The sequence below is a fragment of the Grus americana genome, chromosome 5, assembly GCF_028858705.1.
Source record: "Grus americana isolate bGruAme1 chromosome 5, bGruAme1.mat, whole genome shotgun sequence".
Taxonomy (NCBI): Eukaryota; Metazoa; Chordata; class Aves; order Gruiformes; family Gruidae; genus Grus; species Grus americana.
In genome coordinates, this window is record NC_072856.1 from 30,880,428 (window position 1) to 30,903,541 (window position 23,114).

Consider the following 23,114-nt stretch of genomic DNA (forward strand, 5'->3'; position numbering starts at 1 on the left):
CCCTGGGGTGACGGAGTGGTGGGGATGCAAAGATCCCTGCTCCTATCCAAAGCACAGCAAATGACTCCACAGCTTTCAAATCTCAGTCTCTTTATTACAATTCTCGCCCTAATAACAAAGCTGAAAAAGTTCCACATCATGTGGGAGCAGATCACAATGGCTGTAAATTCAGCAGAATGGCTTTTGGCATGGCATCTTGGGGCTAGAGGTATCCACGAGCCAGAGCGCTGAAGGGAAGATGCAAAGCAGGCACAACCCCTCCGGAGGGTTAACCAGAGACACGCCGGCATCCTGGCTATAGCATCCATTCTTACACACTTCCAGCAGCACAGAGGTCAGAGACATTTCCATTTGTGATGAGACATTCCCCGTAAGAGTGGCGAAATCCCTGCTCCAAACCTAACATTTGAGAGGTGTTGCTTTAAAGTATGAGCTGAGGATAGCGTGTGCATGTAGAGACCAGAGTGCTATGCAAAGTAGCGTCAAGTATTAGAAGAACAGAAACCCCCTGAGAAAGGTAATTGCGCATTTTGCACGTGATCTACTTTATCAAGGGCCAATGCAAATCTATTTGCCATTCCTTGTCCTGACACTTGAGCAAAAAAGTTTGGGGGAAAAGAGTAAAGGCAAACCCAGTTCTTTTCTGAGTTACGGATGTGCAAAGTCATGGAATATACTGTAGTTGTATCAATCACTGTGAACAAGGTTTGACCTGAGAAATGTAAAAGAATTTATCAGATCTGGCTGTCTGAAGTTTTGTGTTGTTTGCACATTATTTTTCGCACATTAGTTGTCATTTAAATATTTGTTGAAAAAAGCCTGAATCTGTGGCCAAGCATGAACCTGAGCTGCAGAATAAGCCCTGAGCTCCCCACCCAGGACAGCCTGCTTGTGAAAAACAGGATGCTTTGCTATGGGGTACAAAGGGAAAAAGGGAGGGTCGATGCAGTGCCCTGTCCCAGGGTAAGACAAAACCTGAAAATTTGCCTTCCCTTGAGCCTGCAAAAGCTTGCAGACTTTGGTAGCATAATACTCACTTTTGACAACACGGTCATCTTGTCCCGCAATCAACAGTAACTGTGCCTCAGCTTTCTCTAGTGGGATCAGGCTTTGGTTGCCAGGGGCTTGAAAGGGGTCAGCAAGGACTTCAGAACAATCAATAACATCGGAATCCGTGACCTTGACCTTTTGTTCATCGAAAGGCAAAGGGGGGATGATTTTGTCCTTGTAACAGAGAGGAATAATTGTATTGGCCACAGGGCCATTGAGGGAAACAACGGCTGTGATGTTTTTCAGGAAGGCGGCCATGGCGAGAGACAGTTCAGCTCCTTTGGAGTAACCGAGGAGGCCAACCCCTGGTCCCTTCACCTGGTAGACAGGAGGAAAAACCCGTCAGTGCTCAGCTGAAAAACACAACGGCTAGATCCTGGAGAGGGACGTTGTATAATGCTGAGAGTGTGAAAAACATTGTGAAGGAGGTGATGGCAATGATTAGCTTTTCTTCTGGAGAAGTGTCAAGCACACCCCCTCTTCAAACCGTTGCCTTTGGTAATGTTCCTTTGTGCACTGAGATTAGCCAAGAGAGGGGTAACATATTTTCACCGATTTAAGGACAGGTTGTAGGACATAGCTAAGAGTTACTAGTCTTAGACACTGGCAGATGCTCTTTACTTTTCACTTTTGAGACTGTAGGAGGACATTTGGTGGCAATTCATGAAGGCTCTCTCCTGCACAACCTTCCCACCTTGTTAGGTCTCACCTACCTCTTGTGAGATTGCTTTGTGATCTCTCTTCACCAGTGCATCTCCGTTTGACCCTTCCTCTTTCCTAGAGCCCAGGCACCCAACCCCTGGCAGATGGAGCCAGGTGAGCATTTCAGCAGCTTCCTCCAGAGATAACTCAGGCCAAGTGACAGGCGCTTTGGAGAAGAAGCACTCCCAGGGGAACCCAGTGGGACATGGAGGGTGCTCCTACCTGTGGGTGCTGCAGCATGTAGTTCACCGCCTCTTCAAAATATTCCAGGTGGAGTTCAGTTGGGTCCTGGGGCAGATCCTCATATTTGAAATAAGCCAGGGCCAGTGTGGCAAAGCCATGATTGGCCAGCAGGCTGGCTCTGTGCTCAAAGAGACCTCCTGCGTAGCCGTGTATGTCGATGATTCCTGGGAAGGTGTCTTCTCCTGGAGCAGACAAGACGAAAAGCAGCATTGCCTGAAATGACTCCTTTTCAATGTTTCTCTGGTTTCGAACGCATCAAACCAGGTACACAACAGGAACTGCAGAGGAATGTCTTTTGGGGAAAGGACATGACCAGTCATTTAGCTGCTGAAAAAAACCTAGCGTGTGTTGCAGAGGAAGAAAGGCTGAGGAGCAGAACCTCTTGGGTAATGTGCAAACCCTGATTTGTTTTAGGAATCAGCAGTGTTTCTGCATTGTGCTCAGGGCCAAAGGGCAAAGACTGTCTGGTGAAGGCATCTTGTTTCACCTTCTCTTCTCCCTGTAAGCAGCCCTGTAACAATGACCACTTCACCTGGCACTGTAAAAATCCTCAAGGTATCATGATTAGATAGATGTAATACTATTAAACTAGAAACTGTAAGCATTTGTGTTTGTATTGTGGCTTTTGAGCATTTGGGATCCCTTGAAAAGTGGTAAGTGGGATCCATCCAAGCAGCACTTCATCTCTTTGGGGATCGTGTCTCTGACTGTGATGACTATCAAATTCTGTATAGGATGCCATGGGTATCTCACTGGGTGATCAGAAGATCATTGTTTGGATCTTCTCTTCTTGTCCCAGGATCCTCTTTTCCTCATTCTGTGAAAATTCTGCTCCTGTCCTACCAGGGCAAGGGAAGAGGATGCTCTGCATGTTGCATTCCTACAGCCTGATGGGTTTTGGGACTGCAGCGCCCATGGAAGCTCCACAGACCCCAGGCCAGCAAAGGTGCCCCTGGCCATATTGGGAGTGGGTGAGACCCAGCTCACCCCTACTCGTGGCTTCAGAAGAGCCAGAGGCCTGAGTGTGCTCATGCCTCCCACTCTGCAGGAATGCCCTCCTGCCATGGTCTCACACCCCACACCATGGTGGCCTGTGAATCCTCAAACAGGGCTGCAGGTGGAAGATGGGAACGTGCTGCTGGGGGTCATGGAGGAGAGGGAAGTGCACAGCATCTGCTTGCTCTCTGTGCTTTGGACTGAGGAGAGCCTTACTGTCCAAAGCAGTACTGTGCTCTTCCTTCTGCCGCTGTTTGCATGCAGGCAACAGCACATCTGGTCTCCATAAACTGTGAGCATTCAAAGCAGTAGCTGTGCACCCCAGAGGCCAGGAGTGCAGTTGTCTGTGGCCCATGGCCCAGCTAGGTGTAGCAGGGCTCTGTGAGCTTGCACTGAACATGCACAGAAAAGGCGGTAATGCTGAGTGAGGCAGCGTGGGTGCTCGAGGAAGGGGGGCAGTACTATAGCAGAAGTCCTTTGAGCTCTCCACCTTTATGTGGCCTTAGGTTGTTTTCTGAGGAGTATTCAACTCCTGAATCTGAATGTAGAGCACTCCCAGGAACACAAATCACGATGGGAGTGTCTCAATGCAGGACAATTAGAGTGTGATGAAACGATGGTGACAAAACACATCTCCAAATGGAACTGCGTAACAGAAATACTGACTACAGACCAAGCTTACAGTCTTGCTAAGCTGAAGATTGGCTGTGGTGACAGCAGGATGAGAATAAATTCCTCCTATCCTGTGTCTAGGAAACAGTTCAAAGCTCCAGGGAGCACAGCAAGGGTCTATCATTTTAAAACACACACAAAAGGACCGGATCAGGAGACACTGAGAAAATGCACCAGCCTTTGGCTTACTGTAAGTGCCTCAGCTCAGGGGAAGCAGGACATTTTGGATACAAAATGTATGCAGGTGGCTTCTTCCATCTCCTGGTCAGCAGGTGGGGGTAGAGGTGAGGCAGGGGAGGGAGCCCTAGCCTCCTGCAGGTGGGATGCTGAGCCTGTGAAATCAGCCCTCCCACACTCTGGACTCTGGCAGGGAAGTCTCTGTGTAGCTGCCCAGATGCGGCAGCCTGGCGGTGTCTTGGGCAACTCTTACACCTCAGAAAGGTGCTCTGTGCCTTTTCCAGAGCAATTAAATTATTGCCTTTTCCTGCTGGAAAGGTTTCATCCCTGTAAATGTTCTTGAGCCTCTCCTCTTCCCCCTTTCATGAACTGATGATATCCACAGGAACTCAAACATGGTGCACTGTGGTCACTACATAGTTAGTTGCTACTGTGCTGGGGGGAGAGGGAGGATCCCCCAAACCCTCCCAGTGAGGAGGACTGCCAAGGACTGGTGCAGAGCCCCTCTCCACCACTCTCTTCTGCAGCTTCTTGTCTCCAGTGGCCCTCCTGGCACGCCCACTTCCACTTGCTGCACATTTTTCCATGTTTATAACCTCCAGCTCTTGGGCAGGAAGAGTTATTCCTCCGCCTGCTTCTGCAACCATGTCCTGGCACCCACACGGCCAGGTGAATTGGGAATGATGGTCTGGCTGGTCGGTGGGGGGTGGGGGGAGGGAGGGAGAGAGAGAGAAAGAAAGAAAGGGAAGGACAGAGGCTTTCATGGACTCCTCTTTACAGAGGTAATGGAACAGCTTGCACTGACAAAATACTGGTTTAGGGAAAACAGGATGGCCACAGCCAGTACTCACCGGGGGGCAGGAAAAGCGTTGCCCGGATCCTCCCCTCTCGCACCGGGACTCTCCGCACCCCGTCCCGCAGGAACGCCCGCTCGTGCTGCGCCTGGGCCAGGAGCCGCCCCAGGGGCTCCCCGTGGCCCTCAAACACCTCCAGCTGCAGGACAAAGGGGCTCTGCACATCCTGCTTCACCATACACCTGAAGGGTTTCTGGGGCTGCAAAGCCCAGAGCAGCCCCATGGGCTCCAGGCCAGAGAAGCTGCCTCCCGGCAGCGCGGGGCAGCGGGCGAGGTCCAGCTTCCCGTCGTCTCCTGCCTGGTAGCGGGCGCAGGCCTGGAAGAGCTCGCCCGTCTCGTCCCGCAGGGATGTCCGTAGCGTGACCTGCTGCCGTGGGCTGAGTCCCTGCACTGTGATGGCCAGTGGCTCATTGAAGAGGCTGCGGGTGGCGGGCGAGAGTTGGATGGTGGGGGCCATGGAGGAGAGGCTGCGGGCAGAGGTCATCCTGGGGATCCACGTGGGGCTGCAGTGCTGTGGGACTGCAGGCACGGGGCTGAGCCAGGGCAGCTGCTTCTGCCAGCCACGGAAGTTCACCTGGCACAGGGAGCGGGTAGTGACCTGCCCCATGGCTCCTGGGTTGCTGTCTTCACTGTGTCTGCGTTTAAGCTGAGGCTTCTTCTACAAATGCAGCTTCCCACACACAGGTGAGGGGAGGGGAATTGGGGCAGGAGCTGTGTGGGCCCACACAGTGCTGGGAGATGTCAAGGCTGCCTGGAGACTCCAGTGCAGCCCTGTCAGCACCCACAGCAAGGTAGGATTGGCACAGGCAGCCACCGGCATTGTGGGAGCATCTCCAAAGGGTGGCAGGTCTGCGCAGACACTTGTTGACAAATAGTGTGTTTATCTGCTGTGGTGGCAGTTCTCTAAACCAGGCCTGCTGGTTAATGTCCTTGCAGGACTGGACCCAGCCTCAGGTGCAGCTGCAGCCCTCCTGCCTGGGCTTCTCTCACAGGCTCTGTCTTTCCTCTCCTGAACTCAGCCAAGCTGCAGGCTCCTTTCAGAAAAGGTTACCGCTTTGCTGCATGCAGACCTGCAGGCAATTGGCACCACAGTCTGGGAGCATTTTGGCAGCTTGTTCCTGCCACCTCTGTGGACTGCTGTTCCTGTAAAGTCCACCCCCATGACGTGATCCTGAACCCAATAGGGCGTTGTCATGTGTGACCAGCTGCAGGCATGGGGACAGTGGTGGGGCAGCATGGCAAGGTCTGTCACAGAGCTCTTCTCCACTCCTCTCTGATCCAGTTCCTGTCCCATGCCAGGGCATATGGTGAGAGGTCTCCTGCAGCAGCAGGAACTGCCAGGAGTCATCCCAGGAGGATCCTGTGCTCAGCCTCTGGTGTCGGGCTCCAGCCAGAGCAATGGGGCAGGAAGGGACCATGCTCAGGGCTCAGGCCCCACCTGCTTCCTGGGGGGAGATGCTCCCAGGCCATAGCCCCATGTGCCCACCCCAGCACAGGGTGGCACCAGCCTCTCTTGGGATGCCCCCGCTGAGCAAGGTGGGCTCCCATCCCATATCAGCTTCTGCACATCTTCCCTCAGGAAGCAGGTGGGGCCTGAGCTCTCCTGGCATCTCCTGGGACTTGCAGTCTTGTGCCTCTCACCAGATGACAGCAGCTTGTGTGGCCGCTGGCTGCCCCAAGGCTCCCATTGTTGCCTCCCTCCTGCTCTGCCACCTGCTCTTCTTGCCCACACCCAAAGAGAGTGCCTCACCTGTGGTAGGGCAGGCCCACAGGTGTCAGCCAGCACTGCTGATAACATCCATTACGAAAGCTGCCAGGCAGGGAAGTGCTGTGGTGCTCTGAATGAAGACACCTGGGTGCAGAAAACAGGACAGGGCTGAGAGGAAGCTGCCAGATCTGAGGTCTGCCCCAGCATGCCAAGCTGGCTGAGAGGACACCTGCAGTGTGGAGACAACCAGGATGGCTGGTTCAGCAGGGCGGTGGGAGATGGCATCCACGAGGGAGGTGGCAGCCCTCCAGGACTCACAGGGATGGTGGCCCCTGGTAGGCTGGAGGAGGACAGAGCATTTGGGGGTGCAGGTGGCAGTTTGTTGCATGCTGATTGATGTCTTAGGGTGAGTGTGGCTGCTCTGCCGAGGTGAGGCAAGAGGCCCTCAGGGCCTTTCCATCCACAGGGCCCTGCTCCTGCAAGTTCCACCCTGGGGTGACGGAGTGGTGGGGATGCAAAGATCCCTGCTCCTATCCAAAGCACAGCAAATGACTCCACAGCTTTCAAATCTCAGTCTCTTTATTACAATTCTCGCCCTAATAACAAAGCTGAAAAAGTTCCACATCATGTGGGAGCAGATCACAATGGCTGTAAATTCAGCAGAATGGCTTTTGGCATGGCATCTTGGGGCTAGAGGTATCCACGAGCCAGAGCGCTGAAGGGAAGATGCAAAGCAGGCACAACCCCTCCGGAGGGTTAACCAGAGACACGCCGGCATCCTGGCTATAGCATCCATTCTTACACACTTCCAGCAGCACAGAGGTCAGAGACATTTCCATTTGTGATGAGACATTCCCCGTAAGAGTGGCGAAATCCCTGCTCCAAACCTAACATTTGAGAGGTGTTGCTTTAAAGTATGAGCTGAGGATAGCGTGTGCATGTAGAGACCAGAGTGCTATGCAAAGTAGCGTCAAGTATTAGAAGAACAGAAACCCCCTGAGAAAGGTAATTGCGCATTTTGCACGTGATCTACTTTATCAAGGGCAAATGCAAATCTATTTGCCATTCCTTGTCCTGACACTTGAGCAAAAAAGTTTGGGGGAAAAGAGTAAAGGCAAACCCAGTTCTTTTCTGAGTTACGGATGTGCAAAGTCATGGAATATACTGTAGTTGTATCAATCACTGTGAACAAGGTTTGACCTGAGAAATGTAAAAGAATTTATCAGATCTGGCTGTCTGAAGTTTTGTGTTGTTTGCACATTATTTTTCGCACATTAGTTGTCATTTAAATATTTGTTGAAAAAAGCCTGAATCTGTGGCCAAGCATGAACCTGAGCTGCAGAATAAGCCCTGAGCTCCCCACCCAGGACAGCCTGCTTGTGAAAAACAGGATGCTTTGCTATGGGGTACAAAGGGAAAAAGGGAGGGTCGATGCAGTGCCCTGTCCCAGGGTAAGACAAAACCTGAAAATTCGCCTTCCCCTGAGCCTGCAAAAGCTTGCAGACTTTGGTAGCATAATACTCACTTTTGACAACACGGTCATCTTGTCCCGCAATCAACAGTAACTGTGCCTCAGCTTTCTCTAGTGGGATCAGGCTTTGGTTGCCAGGGGCTTGAAAGGGGTCAGCAAGGACTTCAGAACAATCAATAACATCGGAATCCATGACCTTGACCTTTTGTTCATTGAAAGGCAAAGGGGGGATGATTTTGTCCTTGTAACAGAGAGGAATAATTGTATTGGCCACAGGGCCATTGAGGGAAACAACGGCTGTGATGTTTTTCAGGAAGGCGGCCATGGCGAGAGACAGTTCAGCTCCTTTGGAGTAACCGAGGAGGCCAACCCCTGGTCCCTTCACCTGGTAGACAGGAGGAAAAACCCGTCAGTGCTCAGCTGAAAAACACAACGGCTAGATCCTGGAGAGGGACGTTGTATAATGCTGAGAGTGTGAAAAACATTGTGAAGGAGGTGATGGCAATGATTAGCTTTTCTTCTAGGCAAGCGTCAAGCACCTCCGACGCACAAATTTCTTCCACTCCCATGAAAAATTTTCCCTGGTACTATGACGACACCAGGGGAGAGCAAGCACAATGACACCATTTGAGCACAGGTTGCAGAAGACAAGTAAAACTATTCAGAGTGAGTGTGGAAAGGTTTTGGCAGTGCGAACTATAGGGATTGTCTTTGTGAGAAGAGACCAGGGGCTGCCCCTGTGTCGGACAGAGACAGTTTCAGCCAGCTCTAAAATGGACCCGCTGCTGCCCAGAGATGTGAGGGGCAGATGTTTTTAGTTTTGTTCTTATTTCTCACTATGCTACTCTCTTATTAACTGGCAATAAATGAAATTAATCTTCCCTAAGTCAAGTCTGTTTTGCCTGTGGTGATAATTGGTGAGTTATCTCCCTGTCCTTATCTCGACCCACAAGATTTTTCATCTTAGTTTCTCCACCTGTCCTGTTGAGGAAGGGGAGGGAGAGAGCGGCTTGGTGTGTATCTAATAGCCAGCCATGGTTGACCCACCACAGCTAGATACCAGCAAATGCTTTTTACTTCGTATTTTTCATACTGAGGGTTCATATGGGGGCATGTGGTGACAATTCATGAAGGCTGCTTCGAAAAATGCATGTCTCTCCTCCACAGCCTCCCCACCTTATGTCTCAAGACACCATCTCTGTCACTCCAGGTGACAGTACCTGGATGGTGCCCATCTTCTGCCCTTCCAGTGCATCTCTGTTTGACCCTTCCTCTTTCCTAGAGCCCAGGCACCCAACCCCTGGCAGATGGAGCCAGGTGAGCATTTCAGCAGCTTCCTCCAGAGATAACTCAGGCCAAGTGACAGGCGCTTTGGAGAAGAAGCACTCCCAGGGGAACCCAGTGGGACATGGAGGGTGCTCCTACCTGTGGGTGCTGCAGCATGTAGTTCACCGCCTCTTCAAAATATTCCAGGTGGAGTTCAGTTGGGTCCTGGGGCAGATCCTCATATTTGAAATAAGCCAGGGCCAGTGTGGCAAAGCCATGATTGGCCAGCAGGCTGGCTCTGTGCTCAAAGAGACCTCCTGCGTAGCCGTGTATGTCGATGATTCCTGGGAAGGTGTCTTCTCCTGGAGCAGACAAGACGAAAAGCAGCATTGCCTGAAATGACTCCTTTTCAATGTTTCTCTGGTTTCGAATGCATCAAACCAGGTACACAACAGGAACTGCAGAGGAATGTCTTTTGGGGAAAGGACATGACCAGTCATTTAGCTGCGAGCTGTTAAATGACTGCAAATTAACTGGCAAGACACTGAGTGGCAGAAAGACAGATACCACCTGCATAAGATGCAAATCTATCTTAGTGCTAATAATAGGCAATTATTTCAGCATTTTGTTTAAGCTCCAGTGGCAGAGATGATCTGTGCGGTGACTTTCCTCACTTTCCCCTTCGCACTCCCAGACCAGCCCTTCACGACCACTTGGCTTATTTTAGTTCATAGCAGATGTCCCTTGTAATGTGGCTTGGAAGGGAGAAGAGGAGCCACAGGGAGAGGTCAGCTGAAACCTCTAAAAAGTTCAGCTCAGATCTTTGGGATTTGCTTTAAGTTTCACTCTAGTGTTATACAACCTAAAGGAGTCTTGAAGCAGTTTCAGGATAGACTGTGCATGCCCAGATCACCATTTCTACTGCTAAAATGAGAGAAAAGATGAACATCCATCAGTTAGCAGACATAACATAGCCAGAATATGAGTGTGAGATGTGCTGGCCTCTGCAAGTGTAGGATCTCCAATCCTTCTTCTCCTTTGCAGAAAAACTTTGATAGGTGCATTGATAACCGCATCCTCAGCATAGTAAAAGAAGGAGTATCAGGCTTTGAGCTAGAACATAAGGTTGAACTAATGACCGTTGCTCAAAAAGTAGCCCCTGCAGAAGCCAGACCATGATACAAATGTGCTATATACAAGAAATGCAAAAAAGAATCCAGTAACAGAGTAAAAGAAGCATAAGGACATACAATCCCACTGTCCTCCACAAGTCTAAGGAGACAAAATTGACTGATAATAAACCAGCATGGTCTTCAAGAACTTCAGCAACAAACTGTAAGAGTTTGTGTTTGGGTTTGAGAACTATGGAACAGCAATCAGTATAATCCCAGCATCATCTGAATCGGAAAGCGCAGAGATGACAGTGCAGGCAGTACTACCAAAAATAGAACATCATGAGTGGGACACCTCAGTGCAAGACAACTCCAGTGTGGTGGAATCTCAGTGGAGAAGAAAAAACTCTGAGCAAAACTGTGTAAAAGAGATGCTGACTACGGCTGGAGCTACACTGAAGACTGGCTGTGGGTAGGGGTAGGGGTGAAGCAGGGGAGGGAGCCCTGGCCTTGCTGCTGAATGGGATGCTGAGCATTTGAAATCAGCTGTTCCAGTTGGTTCCCTGCTCAGAAACACCAATTCTGTCTTGAGAATGACTTTTTGCACTTGGCCTGCCACAGCCCAGCAAGGGCACGAAGTACTGGGACTGGGCACAGGGCACTATGTGTGCGGCCCATAGCCTGCCGCATGGTCCCCATGCCTGGTCCTACTCCTGCTCACCCCTCCAACCCTCCTCCTCCCCACTGGAGGGCTGGCAGCTGCCCTGGCACAGCAAGGCCCTGGACAGCACTGGAACAACAGGATGGCCACAGCCAGTACTCACCGGGGGGCAGGAAAAGCGTTGCCCGGATCCTCCCCTCTCGCACCGGGACTCTCCGCACCCCGTCCCGCAGGAACGCCCGCTCGTGCTGCGCCTGGGCCAGGAGCCGCCCCGGGGGCTCCCCGTGGCCCTCAAACACCTCCAGCTGCAGGACAAAGGGGCTCTGCATGTCCCGCTTCACCATACACCTGAAGGGTTTCTGGGGCTGCAAAGCCCAGAGCAGCCCCATGGGCTCCAGGCCAGAGAAGCTGCCTCCCGGCAACGCGGGGCAGCGGGCGAGGTCCAGCTCCCCGTCGTCTCCTGCCTGGTAGCGGGCGCAGGCCTGGAAGAGCTCGCCCGTCTCGTCCTGCAGGGATGTCCGTAGCGTGACCTGCTGCCGTGGGCTGAGTCCCTGCACTGTGATGGCCAGCGGCTCATTGAAGAGGCTGCGGGTGGCGGGCGAGAGGCAGATGGTGGGGGCCATAGGGGATAAGAGATGTGGAAATGCTGGACAAGAGAAACCTCATCTGCCGTAACCACAACCGTGCTCGGCAAAGCAAGCTGGGAGCAATCTGCAGCTGCTTCTGTGATCTGCTCAGCTGCACCATGGTTGTATTTAAGCTGGATGCCCTGGCTCCTGTGCCTGGGCAGCCAGTCATGGAGAGGTGCCTCCTCCTACTGCCCCGGCAGAGGTGGGACTGCCAGCTCCCCTCCCCTCTCTCCCTGCCCCGTGTGGCTGTTGTGAAGCCAATGGTCCTTGTATGCTTCAGAAAAATGCTGTACCAGTGCCCCAAGGGGTGGATTATGATAGCAAATAAAGCCCTCCTCTCTCACAGCTCTCCTGTCCTGCACAACTCCTCTTGGAAAATTGGTGGATGTACTCCCTGTAGCTATGTTTGTGTTTCTGCACTGCTTGGAAGCATGTGAGGGAACCCTCAGCATGGTCCTATTTTGTAATAGCAGGTAGGCAGAGGCATCGGGCAGGCTCTCAGCAGATTTTCCTTGCCCATGAAGATTTCTTTTTCTCTCCCTCTGAAAGTGTCATGTGCTTTCTTATTTGGGATTTATATGTACAGTTCAGCATCCATCCTCCCTCATATAGCAATTTCACCTTGTGCGGTCCAAAGAAAAATACACTGCTCCCCACGAAAACTGAGCTAATTACTTCAAGGAATTCTGACCCCATAATTCTAAAGCAAAAAGGATACAGCATTCTTCTGAAAGAAGATTGTACTGACTATAAATCAAGCAGAAGATCTTGTAGGATCACCAAGGCATCTTGGTTCAAAAGAAGCCCCCAGTCAGAGCACATACTTCTGAAGGGGAGATGAACCCAAGGCACAGAAGACACCAGAAGAGCTGGTTCCCAGCAGCCTGAGAGCTCTCAACCAGAGACCCTGGCATCCCAGTTATAACATCCCATATCATATCCTTCCTGCAGCTCTGTGAGATTTGAGACTTTTCCATTTACAGTTAGGCATTCAGGGGAAACCTGGCAAAACCCCTACACTGAAATATGCATTTCTGAGGGGGTGTTTTAAAATACGAGCTGAAGGTAATAAGCATGCAGAGAAGTAGTAAACTCTTTTTTCTCTCATTTATAGGTATGAAAACCCAGTTCTGGACAGGTCATACAGTAGTGGCACATGATGTGCTGGGAAATGCCAAGGCAGCACTGGTGGGCTCAGCACAGCCAGTCCCCTGGCACTGCAGGAGCACGTCCAAAGGCAGCAGCTGTGCCCAGGCCCTGGTGCCCCATGGCTGCACAGGCTGTACCTGCTGTCAGGCCAGCTGCCACAGGGGCAGTTGCCAAGTGGCAGGTGCAGACACAGGGCAGGTTCTTGGGAGCAATCTGCCTTCAGGCCTGCTGGTTATTACTCTTCTGGGAATAGGACCCAGGGAAAGGTGCAGCTGTGGCCCTCCTCCCTGGATCTGGGATTCTCTCATAGGGTCTCCCTTCCTGCTCCCAAGCTGCAGCCTCCCTTTGGAAAGAATTGCCCCTTTGCTGCATGCAGACCTGGGGGAAATTGTCCCCACAGTCTGGGAGCGCTTTGGGATGGACTGATTCCCCTGGACAGCCCAGACAGCTCACCCAGGGGACACGACCCCACATGCAGCAGGGCATCACCATTGTGAAGCCGGTGCTATGCTGGAGGAGAGGGAAGCTCCCACTTGTCCCCAGCCTGGGGGGCCTGTGACCTGCTCTACGTGGGGCCAGCTGCAGGCATGGGGATGGGACGCTCATGGCAAGGTCTGGCACTGAGCCCCTCTCCTGTCCCCTCTGCCCAAGCTCCTTCAGTCCCCCCTGTCCCTTCCCTCTGGGGAAGATGTTCTGCAGAAGCTGATATGGAATGGGAGCCCACCTCACACAGTGGGAGCATCCCAAGAGAGGCTGTGCTGGGGTGGGCGCATGCAGTCTGGGAGCATCTCAGGGGAGAGACAGCCCCACGAGCCCGGTGCCGCTCTCCTGGCATCTCCTGGGACTTGCAGTCTTGTGCCTCTTGCCAAATGACGGCACCTGGTATGGCCATGGGCTGCCCCAAGGCTCCCGTTGCACCCTCTCTCCTGCTCTGCCATCTGCTCTTCTTGCCTACGCCCGGAGAGAGTGCCTTATCTGTGCTAGGGCGGGCCCACAGGTTTAGGCTGGACCGGTTGGGAGCATGGATTACAAAATATCCCAGGTAGGGAAGGGCCTGGGAGTTTCATTTGCTACTAATTCTCTTCTATCAATTCTGATCTCTTATATAAATTTTGCAATCCAAACACAAAGCAGCAGGTGTACTTCCTTTGAGAGAAGATTGCAGAACAGCTTCTTGGATGACCAGACCATATTGGGGCCAGAAGTGGAAGTTAGCAGCCAGAGCACATCCTTCCAGAGGAAGGTGAGAGGTGAACCCAAGGCACAGAAGACACAGCTCTTCCAGAGAGATCTCTCTCACAGCAGCCTGAGAGCTCTTAACCAGAGACACCAGCACCGCTACTTTTTCTGACACCCCATATTGTACAGTTTCTGCAGCTCAGCAATCAGAGATGTTTCCATTTGTGATGAGACATTCACTGTAAATGTGGTGAAATCTCTGCACCAAAAGATGCATATGGTGGAGGTTCCTTTAAAGTATGGGCTGAAGATGGTATACACATGGGGAGACCACAGTTAGATGGAGAGTAGTTTATTTTAAGTTTACAGGCCACGGGCAAGATAAATGAGCATATTGCATATGATCTGTTCAATTGGGATCAATTCAAATGCTATGCCTTTTCTCAATGCCTGATCAAAAAAGAGCAGGGAAATTACACAAAATGTGAACTAAGTTCTACTCACAGCTGTAGGTGTATCAAGCTGTGTTACTGGGGTTATACTGGTGCAGGTGTGAACAATATTAATTCAATAAATGAAAAAGCATCTGTCAATTCAGGTCCTTCAGACCTGGGTGTGCTTGCTGGTGGGGTAGAATGAAGCCTAGATCTCTTGCCAAGCACCATCCTAGTCCTTTGAATGAGCCTTACCCTGCCTTGTCCCCCATCTTAGATGGCCAGCTGGTTCAAAATGGACTCCTTGCTCCTGGTGAAGGGCGGAAAGGGGAGGAGGATATGTCTAGCATTTACTTTCTTTGAGATTGCAGACATTTTTCTGGTTTGATTAACAAAACACTTGCCTTGCAGAAATGATCTGCCTGCCCAGTGATGAAGAGGAAGTGTCTGTCAAGAAGAGAGGTCTCCCCAATACTCCAAAGGCTATGTTGAAGGCTCAGTCAACTAATGCTGAACTGAACACCACCTGAGGCAAATGCCAGCTTATGATCCTGTGTTTCCTATCAGTGATTGGGTCAGTTGTCCTGTGGGTGTGTAATTGCTCGTCTTTCCTACTACCTCTACAAAGCTTTATTTTATAACATGTTGTCAGACTCCATTACTGTTTGGAGCATGCCATCCCAGAGAAAATGGTCCCCACTGCACTCACAGCATAGTAAATACGGATGGGCCATTACCAAGTTGGAACTCCCCAGACCTAACCGCAGCTTCTAAGAGTTACTCATCTATCCAGATCATTATCTAGACATCTCCTGGCCTCAAAGGGAAAAGGAGGGACCCACAGCCTCTCAGCCACTGCCATACACATCCCTGACCCTCTGGTCCTGCACTGCTCCACTCCAGCACTTTGGGCACAAGTGCTTCTGGAGGAACGGGCAGGTGTGGCAGGCATCCCCTTGGATATATGCCAGGGATAGAGCCCAAGCAAGCCTTGCCTTGCCTTACAGCATGTGGAATGCTCCCCTCCATTAGCCATGGTGCAGCCTCTGGAGTAGGAAACACTTCCCCAGGTCCATCAGACCAGAGTTGACAGAGGGCTTGTGCCAGGTGCAGTTGGACCACAGCACCTCATATCTACCCCATTGCCTGACGGGGCAGACAGGCTCTGGTACTTGGTGAGTCTCAGTGCTCCACAGTGGGGGGTCCTCCTCAAAGCAGCTGGTCCTTCCGCATACCCTCCCACACACAGGCAGGGAGATTGCAACTGAGGGGCACGCGCTGTGCTGGGAGACATCAAGGCTGCCGGAAGCCCTCGCTGCAGCCCCGGCAGCGCCTGTGGCAGGGTGGGCTCAGCACAGCCAGTCCCCTGGCACTGCCGGAGCACGTCCAAAGGCAGCAGCTGTGCCCAGGCCCTGGTGCCCCATGGCTGCACAGGCTGTACCTGCTGTCAGGCCAGCTGCCACAGGGGCAGTTGCCAAGTGGCAAGTGCAGACACAGGGCAGGTTCTTGGGAGCAATCTGCCTTCAGGCCTGCTGGTTACTACCCTCGCAGGAATAGGTGCAAGGGGAAGGTGCACCTGCAGCCCCACACCTGGGCTTCTCTCCCCCAAACTCAGCAAAGCTGCAGGCTTCCTTTGGAAAAGGTTGCCCCTTTCCCTGAATTCATACATGTGGGAAATTGGCAACAATGGTTTGGGTGTTTAGAAAAATATACTGGACATCACCTATGTGTGGTGAATAGGATGAATCCAGACACTTAGTAGGACATCTAAGGACTAGTACTTAGCACTGGGGTACTAGGGGTATACCCAGATTTCTGACAGACTGACTGTTTGATCAAGGACTGATTCTGATGTATCAGCCCTCCTTTTCCTTCTGGCAGCCATCCTCAGGCCATTGATCAGATTGCCATGTGGGGTTCTCCTGAGGGGTAAGGTCCAAGATGTGATGAGAGGAAAACCACACAGAGGAAGTGCCCTGTGGCAGATAATGTATGGTCACTTAGAGGAGCAGAGCTGTCTCATCCATAGACAGATTGTAATACAAGAGTATCCTTGCACTTTTCCCATTTCCTCCCAGTGGAGGAATGTCGACAGTAAGGCCTGAGAATAGTTTTAGCTAGCCTTTGGAGGAGAAGTTTTCAGCTGGAATTCCAGGTGAATTTGCAAGGTGCATTTCCTGCTGTGGGCACGACAGCTTCACAGTTCCACTCCTCTTCTGCGAACCTCTTCACCACCATGAGGTCATTTTGGAAGCCCATTTCTGACTGAACCGCTTTAGGTGACATGGAGATGTCATCTCTAGAGCAGGGAAGCAGAAAACAAAGGACAGGTGTGGAAATTATGAAAGTCTCCTCCATTTTCCTGGTGAATATATCCCAAGGAGATCTTCCATATGTAAGAACTGTAGAGAAGATCACAATACCAGTTGTCTGAACATGTTTTCCTCTCCAGTGCCAGATCCCCAGTGTGACATCAGAAGGTTTAATGAGGGCTCTCGCAAGCATACACATTATCCGTAGGCTCAAGGCTATCATAGCTTGTGCATCTGCCATGGTGGAGCAACATGGGTGGCTCACCAACCCTCCCTCCTCCTTGATGGGAGAAGCCCCTGCTCGGAGGCTGCTCATCTGTGTGTGGGTATGGGAAATTCTAACTGCTAGGAAACATTAGGAAATCAAGGAATTACCTGTTTTTTCTTTATCAGCACCATTGCGCTCTAAAACCATCAGTACCCAAGAAGAGTACCATTGGATCCAATATTATAAGAAGCCACAGAACATATATGCTCCAAATAAACACTCTAAATTTAAGACCCCTCAGAAATCAAGGGAATTGTGTGAACTTAATTTTGATCCATCTCTTCGTACTTGATTGCATATATACTAGAAAGTGAGAGACCAAGAAAGCAAAGTTACCTGTGTGGTTAACAATGCAAATGGCTTGCTTTTCTAAATTTTGCAAAAGATGCCGTGTGCTTTTGGCCAAGATACATAGAGTCTTCCTTGCTAGCCATTGTCTGTAAAATAAGGGTAATCATAGTTTTTTCACCTTGTCTTGGGTTGCAAATTGAAAAGTATTAATACTTAAGAAATATGGAGATCTTCAGTGCTGGAGGACATTAGAGAAAGATGAAGTATTGCTATTGCAAGTGTTATTTGTAGCATTATTATGCATTCCATATTCCATTATTGTTATGAAGAATTCAAACATGCACGGAAAATGCATTCCTATATTTATACAGGGAACAAAGCATGAAGCAGATAAATTACTTTCTTATTCTGAAACAGAGAGATCACTTTGTCACCAAGTCTAAAATCCTCCAGAACGTTTAGGCATTTTTCTCAGTGGGAGTCAGTGTAGTGATCCTGAAGAAAAGACCATTGTACCTTGGGCAGTTAGTGACCCACAATGGAGTTAACCGGAGCACACCCAGGCCTGCGTTGTGCCGCGCTGTCCACACAGTGTGGCCGTCAGGCCTGTGCCGTGCCGCACAGATCCCCTGGCCACAGGAAGAACTCAGCCAGCTCTTCCTTACGGAAGAGCTCACAGGCAGCTCCCTCCCAGTACCTGCATGGCCTTGCCTTTATCGAACAGTGCAGCAAGATGTTCTCACGCGAACATTGTTTCTGTTTGACTGTAGACATGATAAATAGAGCTTTTTCCTGATATAAAAATCTTACAATACCTTGACAGACCAAAAGGGGAGAATCTCTGCTATGGACCATGTCTGCATGGTGTGCTGCATGTGGGTCGGAGTCCTGTTACATGCTACACTGCTCAGGGTTCCCAGCATCTTAAGGGATGTCTAAGATTATCTATGCTATTCTCTTCTTAGAGTGTTAGCTCTAGTAAATAGCATTTTTCGTAATACCTTACAGAATGCGAGTGCCTTTTTTACTGGGCTCATAACGGACCAGCACCTCCTAGTGCAAAACATCTGGCGCAGTCAGCAGGTCTCTGAGAAATGCCTTTCTGGAGAATAAAGAGAAGAGAAACTGCCTGGCTGGCCTCGCACAAATCCGTAAGGGGGATTTGCAAGGTGTTTGGCCCAGGCAGTTTCCCCAGTGGATTTAGACACTGAGGAGGAATTACCAGAATGCCCCACCCCAGCTGAAGTATTATGCTCTTAGAAAACAGGGGGCAGGGAAAGGAAAAGCTAATGAGAATTTGTGCTGCCTTTGGTTATTAATATGCTTGAAATGGAGATGGGGGTGCTTAACAGCCAATGCAGAAAGACCTGCAGGGGCTACTGCTGCAGCTCTGCACCACAGCCCCCAAGCAGCAAGCTGCGGCGCACAGGCACCTGCCATACAGCTGCCTGTGGTGCAGGCGTCTGTGCTGCGGCCACCTGTGCTGCAAGTGCCCACGGTGCAGGCAGCCATGGTGCGGGTGCCTGTGGTGCAAGGGGGGGCACACGGAGCAGCCCAGGAAGGGCACCGCTGAGGCATGAGCTACTTGCCAGGGGGATGAATGGGATGGATCGTTGATCCTCTGGTGAGGACGAGTAGAGAGAAGGGTCAGAGGATGAGTGTGGCAACAGAATTTCTGCCCAGTCATTAGTGATTCACAAAATAAAGGGGCCCCCAGGGCACATCAGCATGCTCTCGTGGTGCGCGATTTTACACGGCCCAAGTTTCCAGATTTAGCGAACGCATACAGGCAAAAAATGGGGGAAAGCCTGGCGCGCTGGCTGTTGCAAGTATAGGACTTCGGAGGAGGTAGTGTACACTTAAATCCCAAACAATTAGAGTGCTTGGGTGCCATCGTGCAAAACCCTGATGACCCAGCAGCTCAGAGGAGCACAGGGTAATGCAGCTTGCTCCTTGTGGATACGGCTTCAGGAGGAGACTTTAAAGAGACTCTCTCTCACCTGCTGACTGGGATGATAGAACAGCATTATGGAAAAACGTATATGAGGCTCACCAGTATTTACAGGAACTGGCCACGTGGCCAGGCATGTATTCACATCATTTGTTAGGTCCTGATACGGAACCCAGCATGAAAACCCCCATATTAGAGGATTTGCCTTGAAAGGATCAATAATCTCCTTGCTAGGAAAGTTATTCTACCACTAAGACAGCTTGCAATTATCAGACTGAAAAAGTAGAGACAGACTCTCAAGCATTTCAAACGCGACAGCTCACATTTGCAGGAGAACATCTTGCTGCACTGTTTGCTAAGGACAAGGCCATGCAGGTGGTGTAATCGCTGGCACTGTGTGGGAGCTGCCTATGGGCTCCGCTTTTAGGAAGAGTCGCATGAGTTTTTCCCAGGGCCAAGGGATCTCTGCAGCACAGCACAGGTCTGAAGGCCACGCTGTATGTGCGGTGCGGCACAGCACAGACACGCAGAACGGTGACTAGCACCGGATTTGCCTGTGAGTAATGAGAGCACTTCCCACAGTAGGGCAGGCTGCTTTAAAACAGTGTAAACACACCGATCATTTACAGACTGCAAGAAAGTTCTCTAGCTTCCTGAAGCTACCGAGGGTGTAGTAATATGACTAGTGAAAAGAAAAAATAAAATAATTAAGCACTTCCCTCCTCACTCAGCCATGCAGAGTCACTCCTAGAGCAGATACTCACTGTAATCAGAACATTTAATTTCTCTATGCACACGAAAGCCCTCCTGCCTCTAGATGAGATACCGCAATCCGGACTGCTGATTCACACCTAGCAGGTGTAAGGCGAGAACAAGACAGAACACTTTCTAAACAAATGTAAGTTTATTTTGTTAAAAAATAAGAGTTACACTTGTACCAGAGGCTTCTTCGTAGTCAGAATGCCCTTCTCAAACAGGAGTGTGGCTAGAGAAATCTTGTCCTCCAAGGTTTCACAAGGAAGAGTATCCACCCTGACGTGGTTTGGATAGGAAGACAGGAGAAATTCGATACTGTCTGTATACTCGGGATCTACCTCAAGGAACTTGGGTTCTTCCTTGTGATACACTCTTGAGTTTTCTGTAGTGTAATACAGCATCACACCTGCTTCTTCATTACACAATCTAATGATGGCATGGCGGAGGAGACGTACTTCTGTGTCTTTTGTTATCAGTATATCGACATCACAGGGACCTCCATCTTGCCACCGGGCCGGGAAGCCATACACACTCTGCGCCTTTTCACTCTGCGTAAGCACCGGGGGGAGGCAGTCATGAAGAAACGACTTGGCTCTCTGATCCACGGCAGCATCGATGGGTGCATAGTCAATGAGTTTCTTGATCAGGCTCTGCACTTTCTCCATAAAGGCCGTTCGGCGAGCGTCAACTGCGTCTGAGTTGGTGACCCCCATGTACCCCAGGTAGTCCATGGGAAGCCCTTGCCGATACTCCACATCCTCCTCCAGGGCCATCTGCAATGCAGCCGGGAGGAGCTTCTCCAGAAGGTTGCCCCAGGAGTTCCTCTGGTAGGAGGACACCGTGATGTGGAGCGAGTGCGCCTCAGGGAGACAGTTGCCTTGATGGATAAAGCCGCGGGGGAAGTACAGCAGGTCCCCGGCCTCCAGCACAGTCTCTAGCATGGGCTCGCCGAGCTCAGCCTGCGTGAGGTTTGCGCTGGAGAACTGGGGCAGCACCTCGGCATCCGTCCGGGGGCTGTAGACACGCCAGTGCTTCTTCCCCTCCAGCTGCAGCACGAAGGCCTCGATGTCATCGTAGTGGGGGGCGAAGCCCTGTGTCCCAGGTGGCGTGAGGTACGTGTTGGCCCCGGCCATGCTGCCAAAGTGCTCCTGCAGGATGGAGAGGAGGTGCCAGACGTTGGGGGAGAAGGCCTGGGGGTTGAGGAGCCGCAAGGAGCAGCCGTTCTGGTAGAAGTCCCAGACGACGGCGGGCAGAGCCCGGCCGGATGGGTTGTGCGTCTCCCGCACTCCCTCGGCATAGCTGGTCACGTCCAGGTGGGTGCCGAAGTGCACCTCGCCGCCTCGCAGGGCGGCGTCGAAGTCGGCCGTGGAGAAGAGCCCCGCGTAGTAGCCGGGGTCGCCCCGGCGCACCAGCAGCGGCGCCCGCTCCCAGTGCCGCCCCAGGAACTCCGCCGGCGCCACCGGCGCCACCAGCCACCGGAACAGCTCTGCCGCCCGCTGCCGGCTGTCCTCCAGCCGCCCCAGCCGCTGCAGCAGCCCCACCACGCCACCGCCGCCCTCTCCTCTCGGCCGCGGGCCGCCCTGCCGCTTCGCTTCGGGGCTGCCGGCCGGCGCCTTGGCTCGCTCCACGCGGCTGCGGGGGGCGGCAGCGATCGGCGGCGGCTGCGGCGGCGTCTCCGGCCCCGGGCACCCGCCTCCCGCCTCGCCGCGCCCCGGCGGCGCCTTGGCCCGCTCCACGCGGCCGGGCGGCGCGGCGGCGCTCGGCGGCGGTGGTGGGGCCTCTGGCTCCGGGCCGCCGCTTCCCGCCCCGCCGCGCCTCGGCCGCCCTTTGGCCCGCTTGCCTCCCGCGAGCAGCGGCGTCCCGCGGCGGCGGCGGCGCCGCTCCAGCCGCCCGGCCCCCGCCGCCCGGCGGTACACTGAGAGCGCCGAGAGCCGCCCGAGTCCCAGCCGCCGCCGCTGCTGCTCCTCCGCGCCGCTCGCCGCCATGGCCTCCCGCTCCGCGCCGCGCCGCGCCGCTCCGCTCCGCGCCGCGCCGCTCCGCTCCGCGCCGCGCCGCTCCGCCCCGCTGCTTCCGCCGGGGCCTGGGCGTGTGGGTGCACCCGGGAGCATCCCGGACACGAGATTTCAGGGGAGATGGACCCCGCGTCTGCCCGCGGAAGGAAGTTTTAAATGTGTGTTTGTGATGCTGTATGAAACGGAATGTCTTATGTTTTATCATCGCGTCCACTTAGAATAGAGCAGGCTTATTTCCTTCCCCCTGCCCCGAAGAAGGGAAAGCGAGGTGATCCCACCAGGAGCTGCTGTAGATCTGTCTGTTCCCTGGCTGGAAAGCTGCCTTCTGTAAGTATGCTCTAAGCAGGTGCAGAAAAGATTTTTTTTCTGGAGGTGTACCGTAAGGATATGCTTTTGGACAGCATGCAGTTACTTTGCAGCCTAATGAGGTGAGATGAGGTAGCACCTATTTCATAAGGTTCTGTTGCGCAAGGAATAGAAATCCAGCTTGGATGGAGCCTAGTTCTGGTGTGCCATCCCTCCCCTTTCCTCTGCCTCTAATGGAGATGTCAGGTGAAAGGCTACGTCCTCCTGAAGGATCCCGAAAACCAGAAGGTTTTCATGTCATGTAGTATTTTGTTGTGGGTTTTTGGGTTTTTGTTTCCCCCCCGCCCCAAATCCACTAACTGCCTAATAACCCAGGCAGACCTGTGTTCTCTCTCCTCTCTCCTAGGCCTGAAGCTTCCCAGAAGGACAGTGTCAGCGGGTACTCGGGCAGCCTGAGGGCTGCTCTGCGCTTCCAGAGGCAGCAGCTTGGGCACAGAAGGCTTTGCTGGGGGTAGAGGATGGACCAGCAAGACTCCGCTCGTGGCAAATGTGAAAAGCTGTAGGGGTTTGTATTGTCAGACTGTGTGGATGCTTTTCTGATGAAGAACAAGCTTCAGTACAAGAAATGCAGTACTTCTGTGCGAAAAATCTTTGATAGACTCCGATAATTCATGGGAATGGATTTTACATGAGAATTTAATCTCCAGAGGCTGCTGTGAGTCTAAAGCATTTAACTGGAGCCATTACCCAAGTGTGCCCAGGCACCCTCTGGTTCACAAGGGTGTTATTAACCTCTCACATATACGAATATCAGCTACACACAATATGTAGAACAAGCAGCTAACGTTCACAAGGCATGTGCAGATCTGTTGCGTGGGTAACTTAGCATACCAGGCCTAGGATATACAGCTGAAA

General features: G+C 52.1%; 3 protein-coding genes across 3 annotated transcripts; all 3 read right to left on the reverse strand.

Annotated features, from left to right (window-relative positions):
• Positions 1-786: 786 nt before the first annotated feature.
• Positions 787-5,301, reverse strand: LOC129206745 (acyl-coenzyme A thioesterase 5-like). Its single transcript, XM_054826523.1, has 3 exons — positions 4,692-5,301; positions 1,975-2,177; positions 787-1,368 (listed from the first exon to the last, which is right to left on the reverse strand). The coding sequence occupies exons 1-3, from the start codon at positions 5,299-5,301 to the stop codon at positions 787-789; spliced, it is 1,395 nt and encodes a 464-aa protein (XP_054682498.1).
• Positions 5,302-7,676: 2,375 nt separating this feature from the next.
• LOC129206746 (acyl-coenzyme A thioesterase 5-like) lies at positions 7,677-11,538 on the reverse strand. The gene is made up of 3 exons (XM_054826525.1): positions 11,076-11,538; positions 9,299-9,501; positions 7,677-8,258 (listed from the first exon to the last, which is right to left on the reverse strand). Exons 1-3 carry the CDS (start codon positions 11,533-11,535, stop codon positions 7,677-7,679), a joined length of 1,245 nt encoding a protein of 414 aa, XP_054682500.1. The 5' UTR covers positions 11,536-11,538.
• An 8,513-nt stretch (positions 11,539-20,051) lies between these two features.
• Positions 20,052-21,881, reverse strand: RIOX1 (ribosomal oxygenase 1). The gene has a single exon (XM_054827276.1). The coding sequence runs from the start codon at positions 21,864-21,866 to the stop codon at positions 20,052-20,054; it is 1,815 nt and encodes a 604-aa protein (XP_054683251.1). The 5' UTR covers positions 21,867-21,881.
• Positions 21,882-23,114: the final 1,233 nt, after the last annotated feature.